The sequence below is a fragment of the Drosophila pseudoobscura genome, chromosome 4 (genome assembly GCF_009870125.1).
Source record: "Drosophila pseudoobscura strain MV-25-SWS-2005 chromosome 4, UCI_Dpse_MV25, whole genome shotgun sequence".
NCBI lineage: Eukaryota > Metazoa > Arthropoda > Insecta > Diptera > Drosophilidae > Drosophila > Drosophila pseudoobscura.
In genome coordinates this window covers 22,106,182-22,132,609 of record NC_046681.1, presented here as the reverse complement: position 1 = coordinate 22,132,609, position 26,428 = coordinate 22,106,182, and the positions used below count along the sequence as shown (strand labels likewise).

Below are 26,428 nucleotides of genomic sequence, written 5' to 3'. Positions count from 1 at the left end.
GATTATCAAATTGGTAGGTAGATCTCTAATAAGCAAAGGTCCCGCGGATTTACCCAATCGGTAGGTAGATTATCTTTATCCATCAGGTACATCCTTTTGGCCTATAAAAGCCTTACCCTAAATGCCAATGGACATCAGTTCCTTGCCAGCCAGCAATCATGAAGTACCACCGTGTGATGAACAAACGAAAGACCAACCAGACCCCATCGCCAGCCAGGGAATCCGAAGTGAATATCCACAAACAGGATTTTGATGGCCGCATCTCGTATGGTGCTTTGGAAATGGAGGCTGCTGCCGCTCTGCTCATGTTGCGCTATCAGTACGATAGGCAGTCGGTGCCAATGCCCTCCACCTCTGTAACACGTTCGCCCACACCGCCGCAGCATATCGCCGACAAATTGACGCCCAAGGATCAGGCTGTGCGCACTCCCGACTCTGCTCAGCCTATCAAGAAGCGTTCGATTCCCAACCATCTGCTGAGACGCTCTTTGACTCCAGCCAAATCTACTACCAATGCAGGAGGATCATCATCGATAGTGAAAGCCAAATCCCGATTGACGCCTGTGCCCCGCCGTAGTGAAAATGACTGCAACAAAGTTCTGCTCAAGTCCTGCCGCAATATGATACGCGAGTTTTTGGACAATCAGGAACTTATCTAGGGAGGAGAGGACGATGATGATCCATAGGATCTTCCAGTGTGTATATCATTTTTCATTTATTTATTACATATAAATTTGTTTCCGTTTTCTTGAATATTTTTTTAATACATATAAATTGTATATGTACCTATTGATCGAAAGATATACTAGGTAAAGGTTTTTGCAAATGGAAGAACAGGTATTGTGGCGACACTAGAGTGCTAATTATTAGCTATTGGCGGTGTTTAAACTTAATGCGTAAGCGAAAAAACAGATAAAAAATATATATATATATCGTATGTACGAAAATTAGATGTACTATAAGATCTATGCAATAATTAATAATAATTACAGGCACTAAAAGCTAAGTTGGATGAGCGTGTGTGTGGTGTGGGGTTGATGGTCTGCGCCTCTCCATTCCATGACATTTCATTTATGTTTTGCATTTAATATAATTAATAAAGTGTGCTTCAAAATGTACAAAATTTCTATTGTTTTTTATGGTTTGTATGGGGCGACGTGCAGTTGTTTTACAAACTAAAATTGTTAATGCTTAAATGAACACTTCTGCTTTTTGCTGCGAATCCACACATCTTTCCGTGAGGGCGCAGCCGCTTAGAAAACTAACATACAAATTATATAATAATAATAATAATCGTATGAATAATGTTTTAATTGAAAACTAAATGTGTATATGCTCGTAATCATTGCTATAAAAATGGAAGCCAATGTTTTTTTTCTTCTTCATGTTCTTGTATCTAAGGGCTAAGGGGTTTTCTCCAATTGAAATTGAATTTTGAAAGCTCTCTGTTTGCAGCTGTCGAGAGAGGCAGGCAGGCAGCAGGAGAGGCCGCCAGGGAGAAACAGAACGGAGAAACTGTTTCAGCTTCCACACCATGGATCCCATAGCTCCTGGATCTCTCCTGTGGCTGCATACTCCTCCTTCTGTGCTCTCCTCTTCTCCAGCCAATGAATCTGTTATCACAAGAAATCAATCTCTCTATCTTCTCTTCTCGCTGATTATTTTTTGTATATCAATTAACAATTTTCTTTCCTTTCTTTCATATTTCGTATCGTATTTTTAACAATTGTTTTTTGTGTTTGTTTTTCGTTTTCATAAATTTGAAACCATTTTGTTGAGGCAACATTTGTAAAGCTCAAAGGTGGCAACACTTACTCGCTAAGGGGCGGCGCTACTCTCGCTACACGCTACTCGTATGATTGTTGTTGATGCTTGGGGGGTCGGGGCGTGTGATAACTTATAATTTAATTCTGATTTAATGTAGAAATTGGCACATAATCAAAGGCTGCGCTGCGCCGTGTTTTTTTTTTGTTTTTTCAAGAACTCTACTTACAACAAAACGAAATTACATTCACTCTCGCTCACTCGCTCCATTTCTCCTCTCTCTCTCGTTAGATTAGCTTAATAAATAATTTGATGTATAAAATATATATATATTGATGCAAATGTTTTTATCTATGTACAAAAGGCAACCACATCCAGCTAGGGGGCGGGCATAGGGGTGTGTTTATGTGTGTGCTGGTCCCATTTTTAGCTCAGGTAATGTTTGTGGGGGGAAAGGCAATGATGGGGGTGCTACTCCTACTGCCGCATATGCCTAAACGCAGCTAACGCCTCCTCGGACACCTCAACACTGCCATTGCAATCACTGCTGTCCATAGGCACAGGCTGGGCCTGATCGCTCGCTTCCATGGGCTTTGGCGAGTTGGAACCAGCGGGCAACTGTTGCTGTTGCTGCTGCTGCTGCTCCTCCGGCTTGGGTGACTGCTCTGCGGGCGAGGGCGCCGACTGATGATCGTTGTAGCGTATCAGCTTGATGGTCGTCAATCCATCGGCATTGCGTATGAGCCTGCAGATGGAGATGATGCTTGGTATTAGGAGGCAACAGAAGCGTGTAGGCGGGGGGCCACTTACGGATAGCAGTCCTCGTTGCTGGCAGCTGCGGCGGCGGCACTCTTGCCGCTGACACTCAGATCCGTGGGCTTCAGGTCCTCTCCGGCGCTGTCCGATCCCGAGCTTCCCCCACCATTCTCCAGCTTCAGTGGATGGAATTGAAACTTGTCCGGCCCTGCGGCACCGGGCGTTTGCAGCGCTGGGGAATTGGGTGGCGCTCCTGCAGCGGCCGCCGTCGCGGACAGGTAATGGAAGGCTCCGTTGATGGCGTGCATGAAGAGCGGCGATGTGGGTGGCGGTCCATAGGCGGCAGCTGCTGCTGCAGCCACTGCTGCCACAGCGGGCAGACTCATGGGACCATTACGGGAGGCAGGACGCTGGGGGGATTGCTGTTGTTGTTGTTGTTGCTGCTGTTGTTGCTGCTGCTGCTGGCTCCAGTTCTGGACCGCTGCGGGGCTGCTGGGCGCTGGATTTCCATTGCCCTGGGTCATCCCTTGTGCTCCTCCATTGCCAGCACCCGCTGCAGGGGTGGACTGCCGCAGAAGCGATATATTCTTAATGTTCTTCAGTTCCGTGGGATTCCTCAGAAACTGATAGCAATGACGTTCGCCCTGTACTTTGCGCAGGATATTAACGCGATAGTAGTACCGCAGGGCGCGCGACATCTTGTCGTAGTTCATGGATAGATGGTTCTTCTGGATGCCCCACAGCTTGGCCAGCCCAGCGGGATCCACAATCTTGAAGACGCCCGTGTCGCGGCACTTCCAGGCAATCAGATCGCTGTACTTTTGATTGCGATCGTTCAGCAGTTGCTGCAGAAAGTCCCACAAGAGGCGACCATCTAGAAAAGGAGCGAAAAGTGTGTTAGGAATGGATTTTGGATTTTGATCATTGCAATGTGCCACTTACTTGTATTGGGCTCAGAGTTCTCTGGAAAGAATTCCCTTTTCGCTTTGTACATATAACTGGGCGTTGTCGGGGCGGAAATGGATCCTCCGGCGGGTGCCACCACTGGTCCGGCTGTGTTGTCCAGCGTCAGCTTTTGGGGCTGCTGCTGTTGCACCGCCTGCATCTGCTGCTGTTGTTGTTGCTGCTGCTGCTGCTGAGACCACGAGTTGACAAAACTATTCGTCAGCTGCTGCGTCCAATTGGGTTTAATGTCCTTCAGTATGGGCGTGCTTGGGGGACTGGCCGTACTGTAGGAGAGCGGCGCTGGTGGCATGCCGGTGGCCATTTTTGGCTCGGAAACAGAGTACTCCTCCTCGGAGTCGCTGTGATTGCTGCTGGCACTGCTGATCCCCTTCATGGGCATGGCCGATCCATTGCTGGCCGTGCTGCTGCCAGAGCTGGAAGAGGCCGGCGCCGACGGTCCGCTGTTTGAAGTTCCCACACTGCTAGATCCGCCATTGGATGTGTGTGCCGAGGATGATCCTGAGCCTGGTGCTCCTCCTCCGTTCTGGTTCTGGTAAGGGGCCTGGGGCGGACTGCTGGCCTGCGAATCAACCGACGGCGGGGGACTGAGCGTCACCGAATTGGGCGCCATAAAATGATGCGCCAGGTGGTGGGTCGTATTGTGGAAGGGATTATTGCTCTCGGGCGGGGCATTCAATGGCGGCCATGTCATTGTCGGCGGATGGCTTTGCGGCGACAGTGGGTAGCGGCTGGTGGGCGTCACCGGGCTGTTGGGCAAATGCCACTGCATCATGTGCGATTCGATGATGAGCATCTGCAGCACATTGTGCAGGACATCCCCGGCCCCGGGGCACCTGTGTCCGAAATCGGCACGCGTCAGCAGACACAGCGCCTTGCCGTTCATCTGGAAGAGATCAAAGTCGAGCTTCGGTAGATCAAACTCGCGCACGCAGAAGCGCAGGAAGACCAGCACATCCTCGCGACTCCACAGTCGCGGATCCGAGGGTAACGATGGGGGTAACTGGGTTTTCAGCTCCGCCAGCTGGCTGGACGGTGCCGGTGGGCAGCGCCACAGCACATCGCTCCAGATGCCGGGATTGAGCGAATTCAATGATAACTGTACTGGGAGCATTTTCATTTTGGACATGCAGCCACTTTTAAAATAAATGAATCCTGCACGCGGGACGCTCGACTAGTGGCAGCCACTAAATATATCCGTGTTTGGGATCTGTGATCTGCAATAACAAAGGGAAATTTCACAAAATTAGTTGGTGTATTTTCTATATATCTTATATGTATGTACATATATATTTCAACGGTCAAAGTGCAGAGGATGTACACACTTCCGCTAGCAAAAATTCCAAAGAAGAGGAACACTAGGAATCAGAGAGCATCGGCGTGTGTTCTCTTTCCAGACACAACAACAACACACACATACCGCGATCCAATTCGAGGAGAGATGAGACTGAGACTGAGAGAGAGCGAGAGAGTCAGACAGCCGCTGCCGACATTCGCATTCCAACAAAATCAAATTTCTTCATAATCGTCGCCACCGCGCAGAGTATCCAATGGATGGTTTGGTGGAAATAAACAAATAATATACAAATATCTCCAACGATGCGGACGCGAACGCGATCGCGGACGCTACTATCCAACAACTACAACAAATATTTGTATGGCAGGCAAGCGCATCCGAACAAACTGACGGACCGGACCTCAATATCGGAGAGGCAAAAAGATAGTGTGACTCACTGGAAGAGACAGAGACAGAGACGCAAGGCAGAAGCAGAAGCAGAAGAAGGCAGAGGCAGAGACAGAGGCTGTGCTGAGTTGCTCTCTTCTTAGCGCTCTCTCTCTCTCTCTCTCTCACTCGCCTGCTCTCGATCCCATCTTCTGCGGCACACCCCCGCAGCGACGGACGTTGTCTGCTGTGGGGCAAAGAGGAAGATCTTCGGAAGAAAAACAGAAAAAATGGTTCGGCATAACAGAACACAAGAATGCGCTACAGTCGAAGGAGTGGAATGTTTCATTAGATTCCAATTCTTCTTAAATGCAGGCCTGTTGGGGAGGGGGCAGCACAGACCGTTGTTAATCGGTAAAAATTAAGAACATAGCGCATTCGGTAGTCGCCTAGTCAGACTCGTTTAACTTTTTAATTGTAAATTTCTCAATATGGTAATTTCCATAAAAATGTGTGATCTCTGATGGTATGCATGTATTTGTGCGCATGGGCGTCCTGCCCCACAGTCATATTCCGGATGTGTACACACAAACAAATACGAGGAGATGTGTGTGTGTATCTTTGGCGGGGATCATTTTTGTTTTTTTTTTGTGCTGTAAAGATTTCAACATAAACGAATGTATTGATGGCACAAGTGCGCTGCAGGGGAGGGGAGAGGGGGAGGCGAGAGCGAGGGATCGTGGAATAAACGAACGAACGTCTCTCGAAAACTTGAAAGCCGTGCCCATTGCCCACTCTCGGGCCATATCTTGCTGCAGCAGCAGCAGCAGCAGCAAACGGAAGTGCACATTCCACACAACAAAAACCCGTTTCCAAAGGCAGCAGCAGCAACCATGTTGGAGAAAGACGCTGGGCGACGATACGATGGATGGGGAAACTAATAAATCCGCCAGTGGGTAAAGAGAGCAGCAAGCCATGAGTAAATTCAGAAGAAGAAGCAAAGGATTAGCATCTTGTTCAGGCACCCTGTTTATTCCCAGACAAAGTGCCTGTGCACTCATACACACACATGTGCTGATGCTGCTGCTGCTGCTGCTGGCATGTTAAAATTTATCTCACATCTCTGCTGACGTCTCTGCTCTGCTTCTGCTTCTGCTCTGCTCGCACACAAGAAACTTCCTCATTCTCCGGGAAGCGCTTTCAACAAGTGAGAAGAGAGCAGCGCTAGAAAGGGATGGGATGGCGGCAGGCAGGCAGGCAAGTGGCTTTTTTGGGGAAGAGTGTATGGGGGGAGGGGTGGGATCGACTGACTATGCAATGATGATGTTCCCTGATGATCATGATCATCTTGAATATTTTATTATGCATGTACATGCATGTCTCTTAGAGGGGGTCGGATCCGATCTATTTGTTTTCGAAGAGAGAGAAGGAGATGCCCCGCTGCTGATTGTGCTCCACACACACACACATACACACACACACTCGCCCACATATGTATGGTTGGAGATGGGGGAGATACGAGTATGTATGATATATATGTATGTACACGATCCTACGTGTTATTTTGGTTGCCACAAAACACAGAAAACCCAACCATAACACATGGTAGAATTTTCACTAAAATAAAAATCATATATTCCTCTAGTGGCAGGCAGCACACATGTTTCGGGGAACAACAAATAAACATTCGGACCAGAGTTGGAGTCGGTGGCACGTAGTAAAATGACAAATGAATGCTCATCATCAGGCCAGAAGCAGGCGGGGCGGCAGAGGAAGAGGGCAACGGGCAAAACAAGGCAGAGGAGACACAACAGCAGCCAAGACAGACAGAGGAACAGGCTAAAGCTAAAGCTAAAGCAGAGGCCGAAAGACAAGAAAGGAACGGAGTACTAGCGTTGTGTGCGGACTGCTTTGATACCCTTGCAAGTGGAATTTTCGTATGGAACTTATAAGATTATGGTATTACGGTTTGGATCAATCATTGGTCCATAAGAAAGGTGAGATTTCCAGACTGCTCGGTTATATTGTTCCTATGTCCAAGTTTTTCTTTGTCAAATGATTCGCAACATCATCATACCCTCGCAGCAAAGGGTATGGCAACACGCAATAAGAGAGTATAAAGAATATTTCTAAATCTCAGCAGCAGGAAAGGAGGCGCGGCATGAAAGAAGAAATTGAAAGAGTGGAAGAGCAGTAGCGTAGCAGCACCCCACCCCCCCGCACCACACCGTACCACACCTCTACACAACGTAAAAACGACTCTCAGGCACACAGGTAGTTCGAAAGGTATGCGGACGATGTCGAACCGGTTTCAACGGAAATTACAAACGAAAATTATAAAACGATCAGTTTAGAAAAAGACAAAAAAAGAGGACAGTAGAGGGGGAGAGAGCGAGAGAATAAACGCCAGCAAGGGGGCTGATGAACGGCTGGAGTGGGAGGTGAAAAGCAGATGAGAGGCAGGAAAAGGAGTGGGGGCAGGAGCCGAGGAGCCGAGGAGCAGCCAAGAAAGGTGAAAAACTACATCACTGCACACAAATGGGTTAAAGAACGCCGTCTTCTGCTCTCTTCGCCTCTCCCCTCCCCTCCCCCTCGATCTCCTCTCTCTTTTTTATTTGCAATATTTCCGCTTTTGGTTAGAAAGAAAGAGAGAGCGCGGGAGCAGCATCGCATCATCGCAATGTGAGCGGGGCGTGTGGGTGACAAGTTGATGATGTTGGCCGTGGGATCGGAAATCCACAAAGAGAAAATGGGACACGACCGATTGAGAGAGAGAGATGGAGATGGAGATGGTCGCCGTGGATAAGGAAGTCGTAGAAGAAAAAGTCAGCCAGCAGCAGGCCAAGAGAGAGGGCGAGAAGGATTAAGCGAAAAGCAATACTAAAATGATGAAGAAATCAGATAAGCTGTAGGAAAAAGAATCGTATGTTTTATCTGTGCCTCTCCCCTTAAGATGACACTTGATCATCCACTCCTAGACCCAGCTGGAATTCCAGTTCCAGCGGCGGCGACCTGGAATGATTCACTAAATGTGTGTGAGTGTGTGAGTGAGCTACAGGGTCGGGGCCCGGAGCCCGCGGGAGTTAATGAGTAATTTCCGCAGGCGCATCCTTCTTTGGGACCCCCCTCTGACGATGCCACTGCTGCACTCCCTGACGGTGCATCAAGTGCTGCGCAGTAAGAATGATGAGAAAAGGAGAAAAATCTGATAGCAAACAAACACACACAGAGAGAGAGGGAGAAGAGAGACAGAAGCGACAGCCGCCATGGCGCATTAAGATTAACGGCTCAGCAGTCGATCGGAGTAAGGTGCCAGAGGGAGACGGCTGCAACCAAGATGCTGATGGATGCTATCTGCTCTCCCTCACTCTGTCAGGTAGAGAAGGAAGAGAATGAGGAAATGCGTCCCATCCCATCCTCTTTACCTTATTCTGTCTACGGGCATATGCACTTTACATCTTGTAGGACTTCTTGGAATCCCGGACCGAAAAAACAAAACTACCAAAGAATGGAGATATGGCAATGGCAGGGAAGGAAGGAATGACAAGGCATGTGGTGTGCTGTGGTGTGGCGTGGTGTGGCATGGATGGTGCGCGGTGTCTCCTCTCTGTCGTTGACATTTGATCTCTTTTATGAGGTCTTTCCTTGGGATTTGAGGCTCAAGTGCCTGTGTGCTGTGTTCGGTGTGCCCTCTGATATTGCAGCTTCGTTTTCCTTTTCTTTTTGTTTGTTTCTCTTTCTTTTTTTTCCATTCTTCTTTTTTTGTTTTGCCCTAAATCAACCCTTATTGAAAAGGCGAGGGATTTGACCCTACTATACCACAAAAATGTTGCATGTAATTCAATGAGTTTGCTCAGGGTTCGAATTCGATTATTGTTCGATATGGTACAGTGAAATCTCGCCACCGATTGCTCACTTAAAGGCATATTTGCCATGGTTTCCAGTGTTTGAGAAATCAAACGCAAATATGGTCCAAAGGAATCTCCCTTCCGGGGAGCGTGTCACAGGTGTAAAGATCGAGGGAATCTCTATGGATATCTGAATGGTATATTGAAGGAATATCCACCCTAGAAAGCCTTCACTGTATTGCTAGTTTTTTTTTTGCACGTGTATGCCAGCTGTTTTTTAGATCGATCACCTTCTTCCCATGCCATACAATACATACATATCAAATACTCAATTAATAAGCATAAAAAAACCGATATATTCAAAAATCCGAAATCCAAAATAGTCGTGTCAACGACCTGCTTTGCTTTTATAACTGCTCTCTTACACAGACACACCACCACACTCTCAGGCTCGTCGAGCGTCTCGTTTATTTAAGAGAAACAACAACAAGAGCAGCAGCAGCAGCAACAGCTTATAGAGGGTCTCCCCCACCCCCCTCGATCATGCTCACACATGATTTACCTTTACCTCCGGATACACCTCTCTGGTAACTGCTCTCCGCCCCCCCTGCACCACTTTACTACACCCCCCTCTATGCCTACCTACCAGGTGCTCTCTCTTCTTCCCCCCCCCCCCCCCCCCCCCCCCCCCCCCCACCACCCACTCAAATAGACGCTGCGCTGAGCGTGCATAACAAGCGCGTGAGCGTATCGTGTTTGCTATTTGTATTGGCATTTGTATTGGTACTCACGTCACACACACACACACACACGAACGTACACACACAAGCAACAACAACTACAAAAACGACGCCAATTCCGGGTTCTTCTTCGCGCGATCGGCGACAACAACAAGAAAACAAGCAAAACGAAAGACTAACTTCGGTAGGGAGTCGAAGCTTTTGATACTCTTTCTACACCAGCTACTTGATGTGCATATATGGTATGGTCCTTCGATATTGATCAACTTTAGGTAATACATATAGCATTGCATTCTACTCAAACTCTTGAGACATTTCCTTTGAAATGTGCATGAAAATGCTCTAGTGCCCATATACCCTACCCATATACTAAAAACAAGAAGCAAAAGTAGATAAAGAAGAGGCATGAAAAAAACAAAAACCAAATGTCTGCGGTTCAGTTTTCTGTCTAGCTCGTCATTTTATGCCCCCGCTTAGAGACAGAGCCGCAGACCTTAAGCTTTAAGCCAGCCACCAGCCGCCAGCCCCCCTCCCCTTCAAGCGCCGTGGGCAATTTTCTTTTGTTTCTCCTCACTTTTTGGGTTTTTTTTTTTTGAAGCCCTCAAACAATAACAACAATGAAAGCTCAAAGCTCAAGCCCAAGCAAATCAATCATCGTTACGCACTTGGTAGACGGGGGGGAGGGGATCAGCCGAAGCTCAGTCGGACCTGAAGCTGCGATCATCAGAGGGATGGATGGGGGAGGGGGGGCCTTTGCGGTGGCTGTAGAAGAAGGAGCAGACGCAAAAGAAAGGGCAGAGTCGAAAGGGGAGTCGAAACTGAAGATACCCTGGAATGCCATGCATTTGGGAGGGGTTTTGTATCTATAGAAGAATTAAAAAAACAGTCGTAACGTTTTCCTTGAGGCACATGTATCGAGTATAAAATCTTTGCACCAATTCCTTCCAAACAAAAGAAAGGAGAGCCAGAGGGCCTCATAAGATACCTCTTTTTATTCTCCTTCTTTCTCTAGTATTTCTAGTCTGTTATTAATTTAGTTTTCTCTTCGCATTTGATCAGGCGACAAGATCTCCCACCTCTTCTTTCACCTTGAAGATCTTTCAAGTTCTTTTGTTTTGAAGTTCCAAGAGAGAAAGAGCTAGAGAGAGGCAGAGGCAGAGGCAGAGAAAGATCTTTCTTTCCATTCCTCGAAAAGAACCCATTTCTTGTACGGCTGTAGGCGTTACGTGACGTGTTTTTGGTTCTAATGTATCTCGAAACTTTGGCTTTAACCCAAAAGTATTTCTGTTTCTGCTGCCTCATTGTTCCATCTTTACATAAATCGTATGCTGTGTATGCTTTGCACATATCGGAAAAGAGACAGAGATAGGGAACAACAAAAAAACTTAATGATATCAAACGTTCGATAACCTTTTGGTATTTTTTAATATGCAAACACGAAAGACTCTGTTCCGTTGTTGTTGTTGAATGGAAAAAAGTGGAGGAGAAGACAAAAGACTGCTTCGGTTTTTGTTTTTTTCGGATCATCATCGTAGTAGTAGATTCCTCTATCATAATGGAGGGGCTCTCTCAAAGAACAATAACAATAAAGACAAAAAAAAGCACAGCATCATCATTATGATCATTATCGGTAGCATTATGATTGGAATCATTATCATCGGATTGGGATAGGAGCTACTATACCTAGAAATGGGAGAGACAGAACCCGAAAACGAACAGAGATCTCTTCCAACCAGATATTCCATTTCCATTTCCATACGATGGATGGATGAGTTCATCAAACGTTAGACAAGAGTTCAAAATCATTTCTACTCCTCTCCTCCTCCTCCTCCGAAGAAGAAGAACCAGGGGCATGCGTGAGGCATGGGGCATGTGGCATACGGAATTGTTGAACGTAGACCTAGACCGCATCAACCGCATCATTTGTGCCCATTACATTCAATTAGTCGCAACTGCTGTTTTTTTCTTGTTTTTTCTCTTGTTTTTACGTTTTGTTTCAACTCTTTGCGATTTTCTCGCACTTGCAGCCCCATCTGTGGCAGCCACTCCACTGCGATGGTCCCTGCCACACCGCATAGAACCCCCCTCTGCCACATATGTATCTCCTAACTTAATAAGGCATCATCATCATGATGATTGGCACTGGCACTGGCACTGGCACTGGACTGCTGCCTGCAGCAAGAATTTAATGTTTTGCCTCTTAGTACAAGGAGAGTGGGGCATCCCTCACTCTCTCTCCCTCTTGTCGGGGTCGGGGTCAGTGCGGGTTCAATTGGTTGACATGAGATGCTTCCGTGTTTGAAGACCACAAATAAGTGGACGGGGATGCCCAGGCAGTGGGTTAGATTGAGAGGAATGGAACAGAACAGAAGAAGGCATGCCACAAAGAGGGCACCAGTACTGCCCCAAAGATGGGCGGTTGGGGAGGGAGCATGGACCTTGGTTGAAACTAAAAGCAAATCAATAGTCCCACAAATTAGTTTTATTTGCGGAAGGAACTCCCTTCAGCAAAGTAGTTTCGTTTGAGAAAAGGGAAAGCTTTGAAAAGGGTTTAAAACAAAGATGTTTGTTTATTGGAAAAACCCCTGAAAGATCACCTTTCGAGAGAGATTCCCTCATACTTTCTCAATCACCTTTTCGCCTATCAGACCTAAAGATATTAGATACAATTCATGTATCCTTATTGATGTCGATTCGAGTTGCACAAGCGAAGAATGCAAAAGAGAATGCTTGGGAATTGAAACCCACAACAACATGCATGTCTTGTGCATGACGGGTCTAACCATTGAGGGTTTTGTCCCACCTGTGGGAGTAGGCGTAGAATTCCAAGGAGGTGGAACACCTTGTCCGTCAAGCCAACCGAATCCGCGATAAGAATCCACAGAGTTCGAGTTCCAGTTGTGTGGCTCTTCTGCCACACAACACCTGTGCGCCGTTTGGAGGCCTTTTTGGTGGCAGCACCAAAACCGAATACATGTGATATACGTACGGACGATAGTGGGTATGTGTATCTGTAAACTAGGATTACTTGTTGTCTTTGGTGTCGCGAGCTGCCTTTTGCCTTTTGTGATAAAGAGACGACAGAGATATAGACAAGAGCCCAGAGCATATAGTCGTAAAAGATACAACATGTTCCGTTGGAACAGAGTGTCCCACCACCAGCACCACTTCCACCCCATCATACCGACACCGACCATAATGTTTATGTGTATTATGAAATGTTTACGATTTGCTTGAGGTTTTTCAGTAAGTTGACAACAAATATGTATACCGATAAGATAACGCCAATAGATACAGCACAAGGAACAAAAAATAAAAAAAAAGAAGACAGCAATTTGTCTCTTTCTTGACTTCCCGTTCCATCAACGGATGAAGACTTGAGCTTCCAGTTGGTCTCTTTGAAGAAGTAGGAGTACGACCACAGAGTTCATATAACTCGAAACGATTGTGTCCTTTCGCTTATGGGAGTTATGCGTTTCCTTACACCCAACGTATAACACCTCTGATGAAAAGGTGTGTCCTCTCGCTTATGGGAAAATGCACGAGCGATGGAAAGACCTGCTTCCTGCTTTTATGCGATCGAGGGGCACAGAACTTCCTGTGAACCAGAGCCAAACCCATCGATCGTTTAACCAAACCCAAAGTCAGGTCTCAAGCAAAAGAGAAAAAGAAGCAAACCCAACCAAGCGATCGCTTCGTTTCACTTCTGTGTTATGTTGTGTTCTGTTCTGTACGTTGTATCTGGTCGAGAGCATCTAAACCGGTAGTTAGTATTTGCACTAGTAATCAAGCATCATACAGAAAGACGGAAAGACAGACAGACAGACAGACAGACACACCGCATAGCTAACATCTAGGCATGCATGGAGATGGAGCCAATCCGATCCGCAAAGAACTTCCAACGATCGCGCGCTTCGCATCTTAATTACAGAGAGCCAGCCACTAGCAAAAAAACTAGTGAAACAAAGCCCCAGCCGACCAGACCAGACCCGACCAGAGACTGAACAAAAACCTGAATTGTAAAAACGTTCTAAACGAACGAATCCAAGCTTGAACTGAACTCAAACGAACCGCGAACCGAACAGAAACTCGGAGGAACGACGAGACGTCCGTCTCGTGGAAAGACACTTAATAAATGCGGAAGCGGATGTTCAGAGACGCTCGGAGAGACCGGCCAGAGAACCAGAGACGATGACGCTTGTCTATAATCACAAATCAAGTTCCAACAGGGAAATGCACAACGACAGAAAAAAAGGAAAGAGTACAGAACATCTTTTGTGAAAAGAGGGAATGGCAATGGTGGAAGCGAAGCGTAAGGTGTAAACATCATCCACAAAAGATCTCCAAAGAACCCCCTGAAAAGTACATACATATATCGCTCTTTTGATGTGTAATATCCGAGTTAAGTGTTCAGGAAATTGGCTCATATCTTTTCGAGTGTATCGTCGAACCACGAATTATTGATTAAACGAAGAGCATTACAAATATTGTATAAAAGCGGAACCGGATTACAGATAAGATGTCCGGGGCAGAGTGAAGACAAGGGTAAAGCAAGGGCAAATCGTGTTTCAAGATACGACAAGTCTCTAGCAATAAATTCCCAAGAAAGTGGTATTCTTATAGAAAAGAAAACTCTGTTCGATAGGAAAAAGAAGTGTAAATTACCCCTAAGTGATAGGATCCACTCGTTTCGAATAACATAAACAGAGAGAGCATTTACTGACTTTCAAGGATACACATTTCACCGACCAACCGAGGGGCGCTTCCGCATTACTTGAGCTCTACTGACTACATCTAGGATTACAGAGAAATTTTCTAAAAATAAAGTTCTCTTCCATCTTAATCATTCGGGGAAAAACACTGACTCAAAGCGGAACCCACAACAGTCTCTTCCTATAGCACTTTTCTATATGTTTGAACTTACGATTATCATTAGGGAGATGTTTTGAAATCAGTTCCTACCTATACGAAGCCATAGATCTAACGATTATCATTAGGGAAATGTCTCTAGTATAAGGTGAATCAATCAATTTCATGAGTTGCGGATGCATTCTGCCGCCACCGAATCTTGTTTCCAGGCGGAATTTCCACAAGTAGAGTACTTTGGTGGAGAGAGAGTGAGAGAGAGAGAGAGAGAGAGGGCGGACTGATAGCGAGCGCACTTTGAATAGGCTTCTCCAGAGCTTCGACGGGGGGAATACTTGTGTGCATATACGAGTATTTTGTATATATAATTGTAGACACAAGTCGCCCCAACAATCCAACAAATGATGATAATTATTACAAGTCTAGAGGGAGAGTGGGGGTAGAAAAAGCTTCGTGATAAGCACGGACGGACAATGCCATGCAACGGCAGCAGCAGCTCCTACAAACAATAAACAATTGCTGTATTGTAGATGATGCCGCAAAAAAGTTGCACTTAAGTAGCCACTAAAACGTGGCAAAGCGACCTAATGAGATAAAAGACAAGTGTGGCGTCAGGACGACACAGCGAACAATCCGCCAGAACAGAACTAACAATTGTGATAGACAGACAGACGACATGTGAGCCTCTTTGGGGATATGGTATCCTTTATCCTTCCTCTTGAGGTTTTGCCACTGCTCGCCGTGCTGCATTGCCTCCAGCATTAGGCAGCAGCGACTCATTTGAGACGACGAGTCTTTTGCTAATTATGATATGAATTTGGCGAAAAAGGAAACTCTTGGAACTCTTGGACACCCAAGTGGCTGCCGTCGTGCCCGTCTCCCATCTTCATCTTGTGGAATAATCTCAGAATATGTTTCTTCCTCCTTCAACATCATTTTGCTACGTGATGTTCGTGTCAATTTTGTTGTTTGTTTTAATTTGTGTGCGCCTTACTTGGAAATTATAATATAATCTGTTCTGCTCTGTGTTGTTCCTCTCTGCGCCTTCAGGGGGTTCGTTTCTACTCTGTTGTGTCTTCATTCTTGCTGTTATTGTTGCCACATTTGACACTTGTGTCCATCCAGACGACAGGGGCGGCAGGGCGGCAGGGCGAAGGCGGCATTCTCTTGAAAATATTTCTCAGCATCTTCCCAACTTGTAATAAAACAATTTTCCTATTAGGTGGGAAGCTATACACAGAGAGAAGAAGAGATCCCTCCAGTGACTTCCTCAAGAGTTAGAGCAGAAGTTTCAAGAGGGGCGTACTTTGATGTAAACTGAATTTCAGTGGAAATTGACCTTAAGGAGGACTATTTCCATGAACAAGTCAACTTCGGGAGAGATTTCTTTCCATGAAATATGGAAATTTTGCAAAAGAAAACTTGGAAATATGCAGGGAAGAAGGAAGTCCTAAAGAGAATGCCTGTGTATGTAAAAGATATAAAGCCTATCGGGTCACAGAATGCATGTCGTGTGCATGACGAGGCACATCGCTAACAAGTAATCCTCGAATTCCGTAACGCAGTAACGTCTTTTCTCTAACGCGTACGAGTGCGGCCATAAAGTAATCGGGCAAAAAACACCTCCATCCGAACGTCCGTCCGTATCAAGGTGTAAATAATTGAACAGCCCAATATTCCGATTCCCATTTCGTGCCGTGGGTACAACCGATAGGCACAACTGCTGCAATCATTATAATAACACTTGTGAATGCCTTCTAGCCGATATGATTAACAAAAATAAAATGCCATAAATGCCACTTTTCTATTTTACGTTTATTTTGTGCTGCTTCTTCAAGATGCGAAGCTATAAATGATAATAAATAAAATATATATATATATATATGTATGTACTGATTATTTTATCAATTAGGACCCCCTCCCCCACCGCGCTCTATGCACAGAAAAAAACCCCAAAATAAATGAGAAAAAGAGGAAGAACAATGCGGCATTCGACGCAGACCCCCTTCAAGAACCGCCCGGACCAACGAACCCCCTTTTGGTAGTACTCCAAAACGAAAGCGTAAATTTTTCGACTGGCGTCATTTCCGGTTCCCTATCGGCCCCCCCCCCACTCACGCCTGCCTCCTATCGTAAGCACCTTTCAGCACCTCCTCCCCGTCCCTATAGCTTCCTTTCCTTTCGTTTGCCTCCCCTCCCACCTTCTAGCACTTCCCCCCACACACCCACATGACTTTCGTTCCGTGTCGCTTATCAGCCACTGATTACACACAGATACAGATACAGAAGCACCCCGCTCACACAGATACACACAGATACAAGAAGCACACACATATGTAGATACACCTATACTTGATTCTGCCTCCGTCAGTTGGAATTTTGTTTATTTCGGCCACCTTATCAATCCCCTATCGACACTGAAATCTAATTGATTTATTAAAGATTTGCCAAAATGCGATTTCAAACCTACACAAATGTATTTACATATGTACATGAATACATACATGTATGCGTACAAACGAAACGAAATTGAAAGTGTATTACGAGTAAATAATTTGTAGTAGAACTTTTATGAAACGAAAGACCATTATCTACAAACAAAATTCGATTTTAAGAGATCTTAAAGTATGACCAAATCATTGGGAATTAAACGGTTGCAGACCCATAAATGCCGTAGATCTTCTATTGTACGAAATACTATCGAAATTCGATTTTTAGATAGGTGCAGATCTTCTATAATCCACTACCATAGAAATTACATTATAAAAAACATAAAATTTATAAGAAAACTAAAGAGAACTATCCAATTGGTGACCTCAAATCTTCTACAATCCAAAACACCATGATCCATGATCTTAATTTATAGCAAAAAAAAGAATAACCATTTCGCCTAAAATGTTCTACAATAGATAATCGACTGTTAAAGACTTAAAATTATAAGAACATCAAAGAGAACTATCTTCTAGAGAACTGGTTTTGGCAAAAAATCAAATATAATTTCCATATACAGATCTAATACTGATCTACAATTCATTAGACATCTTAAACGATTCCTGTCCTAAAACTTCAACTATTTTATTTTGCGTTTCCTTATTATCGGAAGTCGTAGAACTAATAGGGGCTTTGCAGTACATGGAACCCCTACCCGGCATTATTATTATTATCATTTGGAACACGCTGACAAGACGGAATACTAACGATATAATAGCAAAAAAGCGTACAACAGATAGACTACCTATTATTTAATGCAAACGATGGGAATCGCATAGTATCTTCGTGTGCGTCAATCAAGATTCTCTTTTCAATTGTGTTTGTATTATTTTTTGTGTTTAAATTGTAGAGAACTTGAAGTTTTGAAGACTTGAAAGCTGTTCAAATCGGATATAGCGTAATTTTGCAACACGAATAGAGGTGGATCGAAAGAAAAATGATATGCGTTGAGGGTTTTAATGAGATTCAAGAGCATTTTGTATCTAGACTGAGTTTGATATGGTTCTTAAAGATATTTTACTTTGTATCATAGAACATATCTACCCATGTCTTCCGTTATGGACTTTACAGATAATACATCATAGAAAAATCGAATTAAAAAACTTCCAGCAATAACATATTCTCTTATTATGTAATTTTCACTACAATAGCCTCATAAATACAAATGTATGTACATATGTACCTATGTATATACTTTACTTCCCGCAGAGTTTTCAAGTAGAAGGACGAGGAGACTTAGCGGAAAAGGAACAGGAACAAGGACAACTAGTGCCACTGCCACTGCATTGTTCTCCATTCGAGTGGCCTCTCTGCTGGCCATCTCTTCCTTCTTCCGCGCTCGTTTTGAATGCAATTTCCGTTGAAGTGCCAAATGCCAAAAACTTCATTGTTAAGCGAAAAGAGAGAGGGCTCGGCTCGGTCCTCCTGCCGGGTCGGCTAAGAGTCGGGGGTCAAGTCGTATCGAATCAGGGGTTGGAACCACAGCGGTGGTCCATCCATTCTCAAGAGCGACAATTAGTGTTGCAGGACCACCCACCAGTCCGCCGAAAGTGGCAAAGACCTGTTCCGCTTTTGCATTCATTGTTGTTCAACAGGTAAGAGTGGTTCCTAGGGGTTCCTTCATAGATCCCTAGGGTTTCGTTTCCACTTCCATTCAGGTACTAGGGGTAGTTCTTTCAGTTTTCCCACAGATACAGTTAGAGATACAACAATATAACGAAACAATCAATGGTAACAATACTCCTAAGGCCCTCTCTCTCTCTCTCTCTGGAGGCGCGGGGGTGTGGTTCGGGATTATAAAACTGTGTTTCTACTCTTGGCTCTAGCTCGAGTAACTCTCTTTTACAGCCGTTACAGATACTTCCTTTTTTTGGCGTTACGCCATCATCAAACGGAGGTCTGTGGTGCACCCAAAAACTGTTACGTCTAACCACGCAATGCTGCTCCCTCTCCCTCTCTCTCTCCCTCTATCTCTCTCTCGTTTCGCCTCCTGGAAGTTCAATAAGAAGAAAGAAAATTACCTAATTGTGTTGCATCGACAGCAGCAGCAGCAAGCCACTGAGACCAAAGCGATTCGACTTTCCACAACATTACTCCACTTCTTGGTTGATGTACTTTTACCCCCCACGGTACCCCGCCCCGCCCCACACCAACCGCTGAAACTGCGCTATCGCCGCCTGTCTTCACCCGCTTCACCCATAACCCGTATGTGTGCCAAAAGCTACAACAACAGCAACAAAAAATGTGCCACAAACCTGCAAAATGCGGTGCATATTTGTTGCTGTTGTTTTTGTTGTTTGTTGCCTTTTTGCTTCTTTCTTTCGCCGTCTCTCCCACTCTCTTTCGACACTCTATCTCCCCCGTCTTTCTCTTTCTGTAACTCATGCTCTTTCTCTTTCATTTTAGTTAGATAATACACATCAAGACACCGTTAAAGCTCTGGCAAACAAACAGTAAAAGCAGTGCACCCAAACGCTAGCTTAGGATTGGACGCAGAGGCAAAGCTGCGCTCTTCTCTCACACGATCAGTGTTTTACCGATGCATTTTTGCTTGAGTCTTCTAATCATTTTGTATATTTCTAATCCCAGATGCATCGGTGCACCGATGAAACCACCGGGTGGAACAATTTGATAGTAATTGACAGTGTTTTTCCTTCAGGAAAATCATTGGTTACAAAAACAAAAACCATCGGTGGAAATCGTATAGTGTGACAGCCGCAGCATTAGGATCAAAGTTTGGCCTAGCAGCAGAGTCTAGGCAGAGCAGGGGAGCGCTGAAGTCAAGCTGGGAGCAGAGCAGAGTAGAGGAGCGCTAAGCAGTGCTTGAAGCAGCCGAGCACCTCGCTGTTGCTATCGGCAGCGGCGACGGTGGCGGTGCGGCGTTATAGCTCAAGCAAGACTTCCTATATTTTGAAACACGTTACGTTCGTAACATAATTCACACAACAGGTTACCCCCAAAGCCAGACACAGAGACACAGAGTGACAGACAGAGGAGAGGGCGGCAGGAGAAGAGGTAAAAGCAACAACTAGCTATAAGCAACAACAACAGAGATTATATGGAGTCGCTGGAGTTGACTTTTTGCAGAGGCGCAAGCAGGCAAGTAAGCAAGCAGTGCAGTGCAGTGGAATTGTGCGCGGGAATAGATTGGGAAATATAGGGAAATGATGATCGTGAGAAAAGATTGCACTAGTCTAAGACAAATGACCGATCTTCTATGTTTTATATATAGTATGGCCACTTCCTATCAAGGAAGTTGAATCATTTAATATCAAGGAAAGTGATAAAGAATACCAATCGAATGGATTTCCTGGATGAAATCATCGCATGAATGAATAAGCCCTAGAATCGAGTTTATTTCATTCCATGATTTCATCGATTGCAGTGGCAGAGAAGTTCCCTCCCTGAGACATGCTTGATCCTCAAAACCGCACGACCAGTGCATTGTGTGAGCAATCGTTCGACCACAGCAGCCAGGTGGTTGCCATGCCACTAGTTGTGGGGCGGAGGGGGGAGAGAGGAAGCGACACAGAGCAAGCTTTTTTTGTGATGGGTTTACCGCTTTTAATGGCAAATTCGCACGATCGTTCGACGTTACAAAGATGCAAGATAGGCCACCCCGTTTTCTTGCCACATACACATGTGCTTTCTTGAACGAATTTGATACGACATAGTAGAGGCTGCGCTGCCGATGCAGCCCCCACTGCAGACGTCTCCCCGTCTCAAGCATTTGGTGGCATAAACCAGGTTAGTGTGATTTTTTGTTGCACTATAAAATGGGTTACAATGGGAAATGCAGCGCACAAGTGGTTTGCAATGAATGTGCGTTTCATATCATCTCCATTTCTATATAGAGGGTTTACTTATTTGAGTCTGTGTGTGCATATACACATGTACTTATTAGAGTAAGAGTGTGCACATACTTATTAGAGTGAGAGTGTGCGTGCACTTTTGCGAGAAAGTCTGCGCGTGCACTTATTGGTGTCAATGTGTGCGGTGCGTATATTTATTTGTGCAAGTGTGTGCGTTCATATTTCAAAAACATCAATATGGCACAAGCAGTGCATGCAAGCCTCAGCTTCAACAGCAGCAACAACAATAGCAACATCTGCTGCTGCGATAACAACAAGAAATACAATATATAAATATGTTTTTACACACATATACATACGCAAATTTACATATACACTGCACTGTACAGCCGCTTCCGCATGCAATGTGGAAATAAAAACAACAAAAGAGTCATCAACAGCAAATGTCTCGAGACTCTCCCTCTCTCTGTCTTGCATTGTGCATCAAAAGAGAGAAGGCAGCGAATAGAAGAGCAAAAGCAAGCATAAATAGAAAGAAGCAAGAAAAGCCACAACAAATACGGTTGGGGTCCTGGGCCATCCCCCCCCTACGATGGCCAGAATTGACCCAAGCGGTGTTTGTGGGCTAAAAATAATAGGATGTAAAATGTATGGCAGTAATTTTTCCCGCCACTGTGAGTAGAACATATGTTATCCCACGTACCACCCGCTCAAGCATATCCATCAGCAGTGTAAGACTTTATTCTTAAACTTTACATCATTTATCCCATAGTTGACCCTCCCCCTCTCTCGTATATTTAACTGCGTTATGTCTCGCACTGTTCCCACTTGTTTTTATAACACTCTTGAGAAAAAGAGAGCGAAACACCAGTCAGAGAGTAGCGTAGCGTCACACTCTTGCTCACAAACACACACACACACACACATGCAGTGCTTTGCTGGTTCGGCATTTTGTGTTAATATCTCTGCCGCTTAAAGGCGTTTTTTGTTGCTTTTTGCTGCTTGGCGTTTTCTTCCTCTTTCTTTCATTATTTTGCCGCCGCTGCTTATATTTTGTTTCTTTTCTTGGCAGTGATTCGGCGTCGGCGTCGACGTTGACGTTGACGTCGCCGCTGGCTGCGATCGCACGTGTGTGTGAGTGAGTCAGCCAGTTTCACACGACTCTCGTGAGTGTGTCCATGTGTGTGAGGGAGTGTGAGGGAATAGGTCGACGTTTTCTTAGCGCGCTCTCGCTCTCTCTCCCTCTTCCTCTCTCTGTTTTTCGCTTGGCTGCGATCAACAATTTTTATACCTGTTTGCTTTTACCTCGCCCCCCCTGCGCACTTCTCTTTTCCTCTTTCTAGCTGCCAGTACCAACAATTCCCAAGCGATCGCGTCGCTGCCCCTCTTTACCCGTTTTTGACCCGCTCTCTTGCTTCCGTGCACTTGCCATGCTCTTACGTCGTTTGTCTTTTCGCCTCACACACTCACCCATTACGTTGTCTTTTTTTTTTGCTTTTTCGTTGGGGAGGGGAGCAATGCGGAAGTGAATTTAATTTATTGTATTTACGCTGCGCTGCCGTCGCGCTGGTGCTTTGCTGCTGTCTGTCGCGCTGCTTTTCTGCTGCCGGCTCTGGTCACCAGGCCACCTAAGAGCAAAGCAGAGCAGAGACGGGAGAGAACCGAAAACCAGGAAAGGAAAATAAAATTGTAAAGGCAACCAAATTGAGCTTAAAGCGCAGCTTCTAAAAGTTGTTGTTACGTTTTCCGTTAATTGAAGCGAGCGGAGAAGAGAGAAGCTAATTCAAATCTCAATAAAGCACAATACTCACACACATTTGCACGTGTATGGGCGCGATTTCTGCTCTCATCTCTTAAGAAATAACGGAGGTGTGGCGGGCGCCCGCACAAGATCAGGTGTGCGGTTTGCACCCCCCTCACTCACACTCGCATGCTCATCACATGGATGAGGGGTATGGGAGGTAGGGAGAGTGTAGCAGCGGCTGCGGCAGAATCAGAAGCAGGAACTGTTTGGCTGATTTGTTCGACGTCGTCGTCGGCGGCGCAGGCAAATAAATAAACACAATTCTGCTGGCATTTTTTACGTGTTTTCGCAATACCCTAGGCAGGAAGAAGTGTAATATTATTCTAGACGGAGAAGGAAACAGTTCCAAGAATATTTCTCATTTTATAAGAAATTTATATGCAACTTTCGAGAGCAGAGATTCTCGCAATCATTTAAATCGAAACATTCTCTTTCTTCTCCTTTTCTGATCCTAGAACGGAAAAGAGCATTTAAACTTCGTTGACCCGAAGTTGTGTATGTTTTTCTTTAATTTTTGTTCTTCTTTTTTGCCATAGCGCCCCAGCGATAAGATTTCGCTGACGTGAGCCACAGAGAGTCGCGCGGCACCCTAATTGGAGCTCAACGCTCCGCTCCACTCCGCTTTTGTTTCACTTCCATAGAAAAGTGCATGCAACAAGAGACCCGTGAACCGAACCGAACCGAACTTAAGTAAACCGTTCCATGCCATACCATATACCCCATTCTATGGCATACCAAGCAGTCCAGTCGATACAGTCCAAGACATGCACTCGCACTGGCACTGCCACTAGACACTGAATAATTATGGTTTCCAGCCAACCAGCATGATGCAACAGGCAGAACTCGTGCACACTCGATAAAACAGTAATATCTCGAATTGCAATGTTCTGTCAGAAAGAACACCCAATGATCTCTTATATATTATAGAAGGTGGGAGCTTTCTGGGTCTGTGAAAGCAGTGGAGCGTGCACTTTACTCCATAATGTATTTTAAAGGTTCTTACACTTAGAAATTACGCAAGCTAATAAAAGAACTTCCCTGGAATAACTCAAAAAATGTTGCATTTTTTTTTTCAATACTGAAGAATTCTATTTACAGAATTCCTGTTTTTAAGATTCTTTCAACCTCTAACCTCATATATGTATGTTCATATGTATTTTCCATTTCACAGTAATAGACACCTTTTAACCTCTCCAGCCATCGAAACAATCAGATGCGAATGACTTTTGGTACTTGAATAATAAAATGAAATTAGTGAAATGATTGTGTATGAACGATGAGCAATAGATTGAGGAATGTATTCCACAGAAATGGCATGACGAGTCCCTGGTTAAAGAGGGCCTTCTTTACAAATTTACAACAGTCTTATAAAGATGCCACAATTAGATCCCCACTAAAACCAAGTTAATAAATCAACAAAAAACCCTAGATAAACCCGTTGTTACTGGGTCTCATGCCCTATCTAATTTTACCCGAATTATCTTTTTACACGTGTGTAGATCCCACAATTTGTTGACCTCAAGAAACTCAAACATTGTAAGACTCGTTCGTCGTCGCAGAGACAGAGGGTACAAAATCATATTTAGCAGAGAGATAAACCATAAAGATTAAGGTGTGTGGTGGGATGGGATGGGGTGGCGCATTTATCAGTTGTTTCAGACAATCGTCTTGTACTGATATTTCATGACCAATGTGACGTAGTACTATATCATGTTTTCAGCGAGAGATGATAATCGCTCAATTTGTGTTAACACTGTGGTTGCGATTGCTTACCTGTTTGCTCCACTGTGCCTCAGAGGTGTGAGACTTTCTGGCGGGGGTGTTTCGCGGGGCTGGGGACTGGGCTTCGATTCTTGAGCAATGCGGAAGCGGATATGTCCAGATCCCAGAATGGCTGACACAATCGACAGGCGTTGTGTTCTTGTTGCTTTGTGGTTTGCCTAGAACTGCTGCAATACGTGTCGCGCGTATCGGCTACGTATCGGTGTGCGACGTAGGGTAATGCATGCACTTTGCTAATGCACTGCTTGCTGTTGCTTTCTAGCTGTAGTTCTCTGCTACTGCTGCTGCTGCTGCTGCTACTTTGATGATTTCCTGGTTAAGCTGCAGCGCTGTTTCTGTCGCTGCTGTGGCTATCTGCTGCGCCAAGGGGCCATTGTCGTAGGGTGGGGTGCTGTCTGGTGGGTGGTGCTGTGTTTTTGGGGCTAATCCTGTCTCACACTGCTTGCTTTTGACCGTTACTCGAAAGCCGTTATTGTTGTTGTTGGTTGTGTTGTCTTTGCGAATGTCAGCGCCAAAGCAGAGCAAACAAAAGAGAGCGTGTGCAGGAGGAGCAGAAGAACAAGTCAAAGGTACTTCCGTCTGTGTTCCTTGCACTCGCTTACGTACACACAAACGCACACACAATCACACGCACACACACACAGCCCTCTCACGCGATGCACTTGCACTTGTATTTTGTTTGTGTTAGCATTTCCTACTCTTTTGCGGAGGAAGAAGAGTGCGAGTAAGGAAAAGAGCGGGCGCCGCGCGGTATAGAACAGTGAATTTTTGTCTCCTCCTTTTCACTTACACTTCTTCGTGTCGGTTCGGTTGTTTCTTGTTTCTTGTTTATCTCTTTATTTCCGTTTCCCGCACACAAAAACACACACGCACGCACGTAAGTGGAACCGTTATGCCGTCATTTAAATTCTATTAATTGTGCATTAATCAATTTAAATCGTATATTAATCTTGTGTATTTATCTTCTTTGCACAAATTTTTGTGAACAACAAAATGTCTTGCTCTGTTTTCTGCTTGTGTGTACAATTTCCTCCCAAGCGCTGCACGAACAACGAACAAGAAACCACACACGTCCGTTCGCCACGACAGTTTCTTACGTTTTGACGTGAGCAAGAAATAAACAAAGCGAAAACGAGAAGCCGAATACGTGAGAGTGCATGCGCAGAGAGCGAGAAACAGATTGAAAAGAGCATGGTATGTTGCTGAAGGGTGGGAAGCGCCTCGATCTTCGAAAGGTAGGTTTTTATGGGCAATCTCTTTCAATCCGAGTGAGAAAAAATAATATAAAGCAGGGAATAGTGAATGGTGGGATTGTCATTGGAACGTTTCAAAATATAAATTTCACTTGAACTATTTTTCGAGCGCACCTTTAGAATGGCTCACCCTATAGTAATACCCCTTGGACGAGCCCAAGTCAGAGCGTAAGTAACGCTCCATCTGGCGCCATCTGAGAAGAATACAAAATTAAGAAAATTATTTAAGGAAGGGAAGTCGAGCTTGTTTCGATCCGTTTTACTGGCCGCAAATGATGAGACAAATATAAATCGAAGCCATATTTAGAGTACAGTGGGACGTCGCTATGATAAAATTTATTGAAAATGTGTATTATTTAGAAGCATTAACAACTAATGAAAGTATGCAAAGTATAATACGACCAAAAACTTGAAAAGATCATTCTGTAACGTGGAATCGATAGTACTATATATCTCTTATTATTGGATCTTTTTGCAGGTTGCCTTGGTGCAAAAATATCAGCAAATAACATTATATCTTTCTCTATCATTAAAAAAAACGAGAGGGATGTTATACACATTCACTTTCGCCACAAATCTAATATACCCCCCTACTCATTTTGAGTATCGGGTATAAAAATGCTTACATATATTTTTAAAAAATGTACAAACCATATGAAATGCAGAGTCGTTTCTCCGTTTTCAAAA

The 26,428-nt window shown here is 44.9% G+C and overlaps 2 protein-coding genes across 3 annotated transcripts; one reads left to right on the top strand and one right to left on the bottom strand.

Moving 5' to 3' along the window:
• The first annotated feature begins 50 nt into the window (after positions 1 to 50).
• Positions 51 to 962, top strand: LOC13036414 (uncharacterized). Its single transcript, XM_033381105.1, has one exon. The coding sequence runs from the start codon at positions 159 to 161 to the stop codon at positions 657 to 659; it is 501 nt and encodes a 166-aa protein (XP_033236996.1). The 5' UTR covers positions 51 to 158; the 3' UTR covers positions 660 to 962.
• Positions 705 to 25,616, bottom strand: aop (anterior open). 2 transcript variants are annotated; one of them, XM_015180571.2, is made up of 4 exons: positions 24,480 to 25,616; positions 3,463 to 4,700; positions 2,575 to 3,394; positions 705 to 2,509 (listed from the first exon to the last, which is right to left on the bottom strand). In XM_015180571.2, exons 2-4 carry the CDS (start codon positions 4,610 to 4,612, stop codon positions 2,242 to 2,244), a joined length of 2,238 nt encoding a protein of 745 aa, XP_015036057.2. In that variant the 5' UTR covers positions 4,613 to 4,700; positions 24,480 to 25,616; the 3' UTR covers positions 705 to 2,241. The 2 variants fall into 2 exon arrangements, with proteins under 2 accessions (XP_015036057.2, XP_001356642.3); XM_001356606.4 differs by lacking the exon at positions 24,480 to 25,616 and adding an exon at positions 4,904 to 5,217.
• Between the last annotated feature and the right edge of the window lie 812 nt (positions 25,617 to 26,428).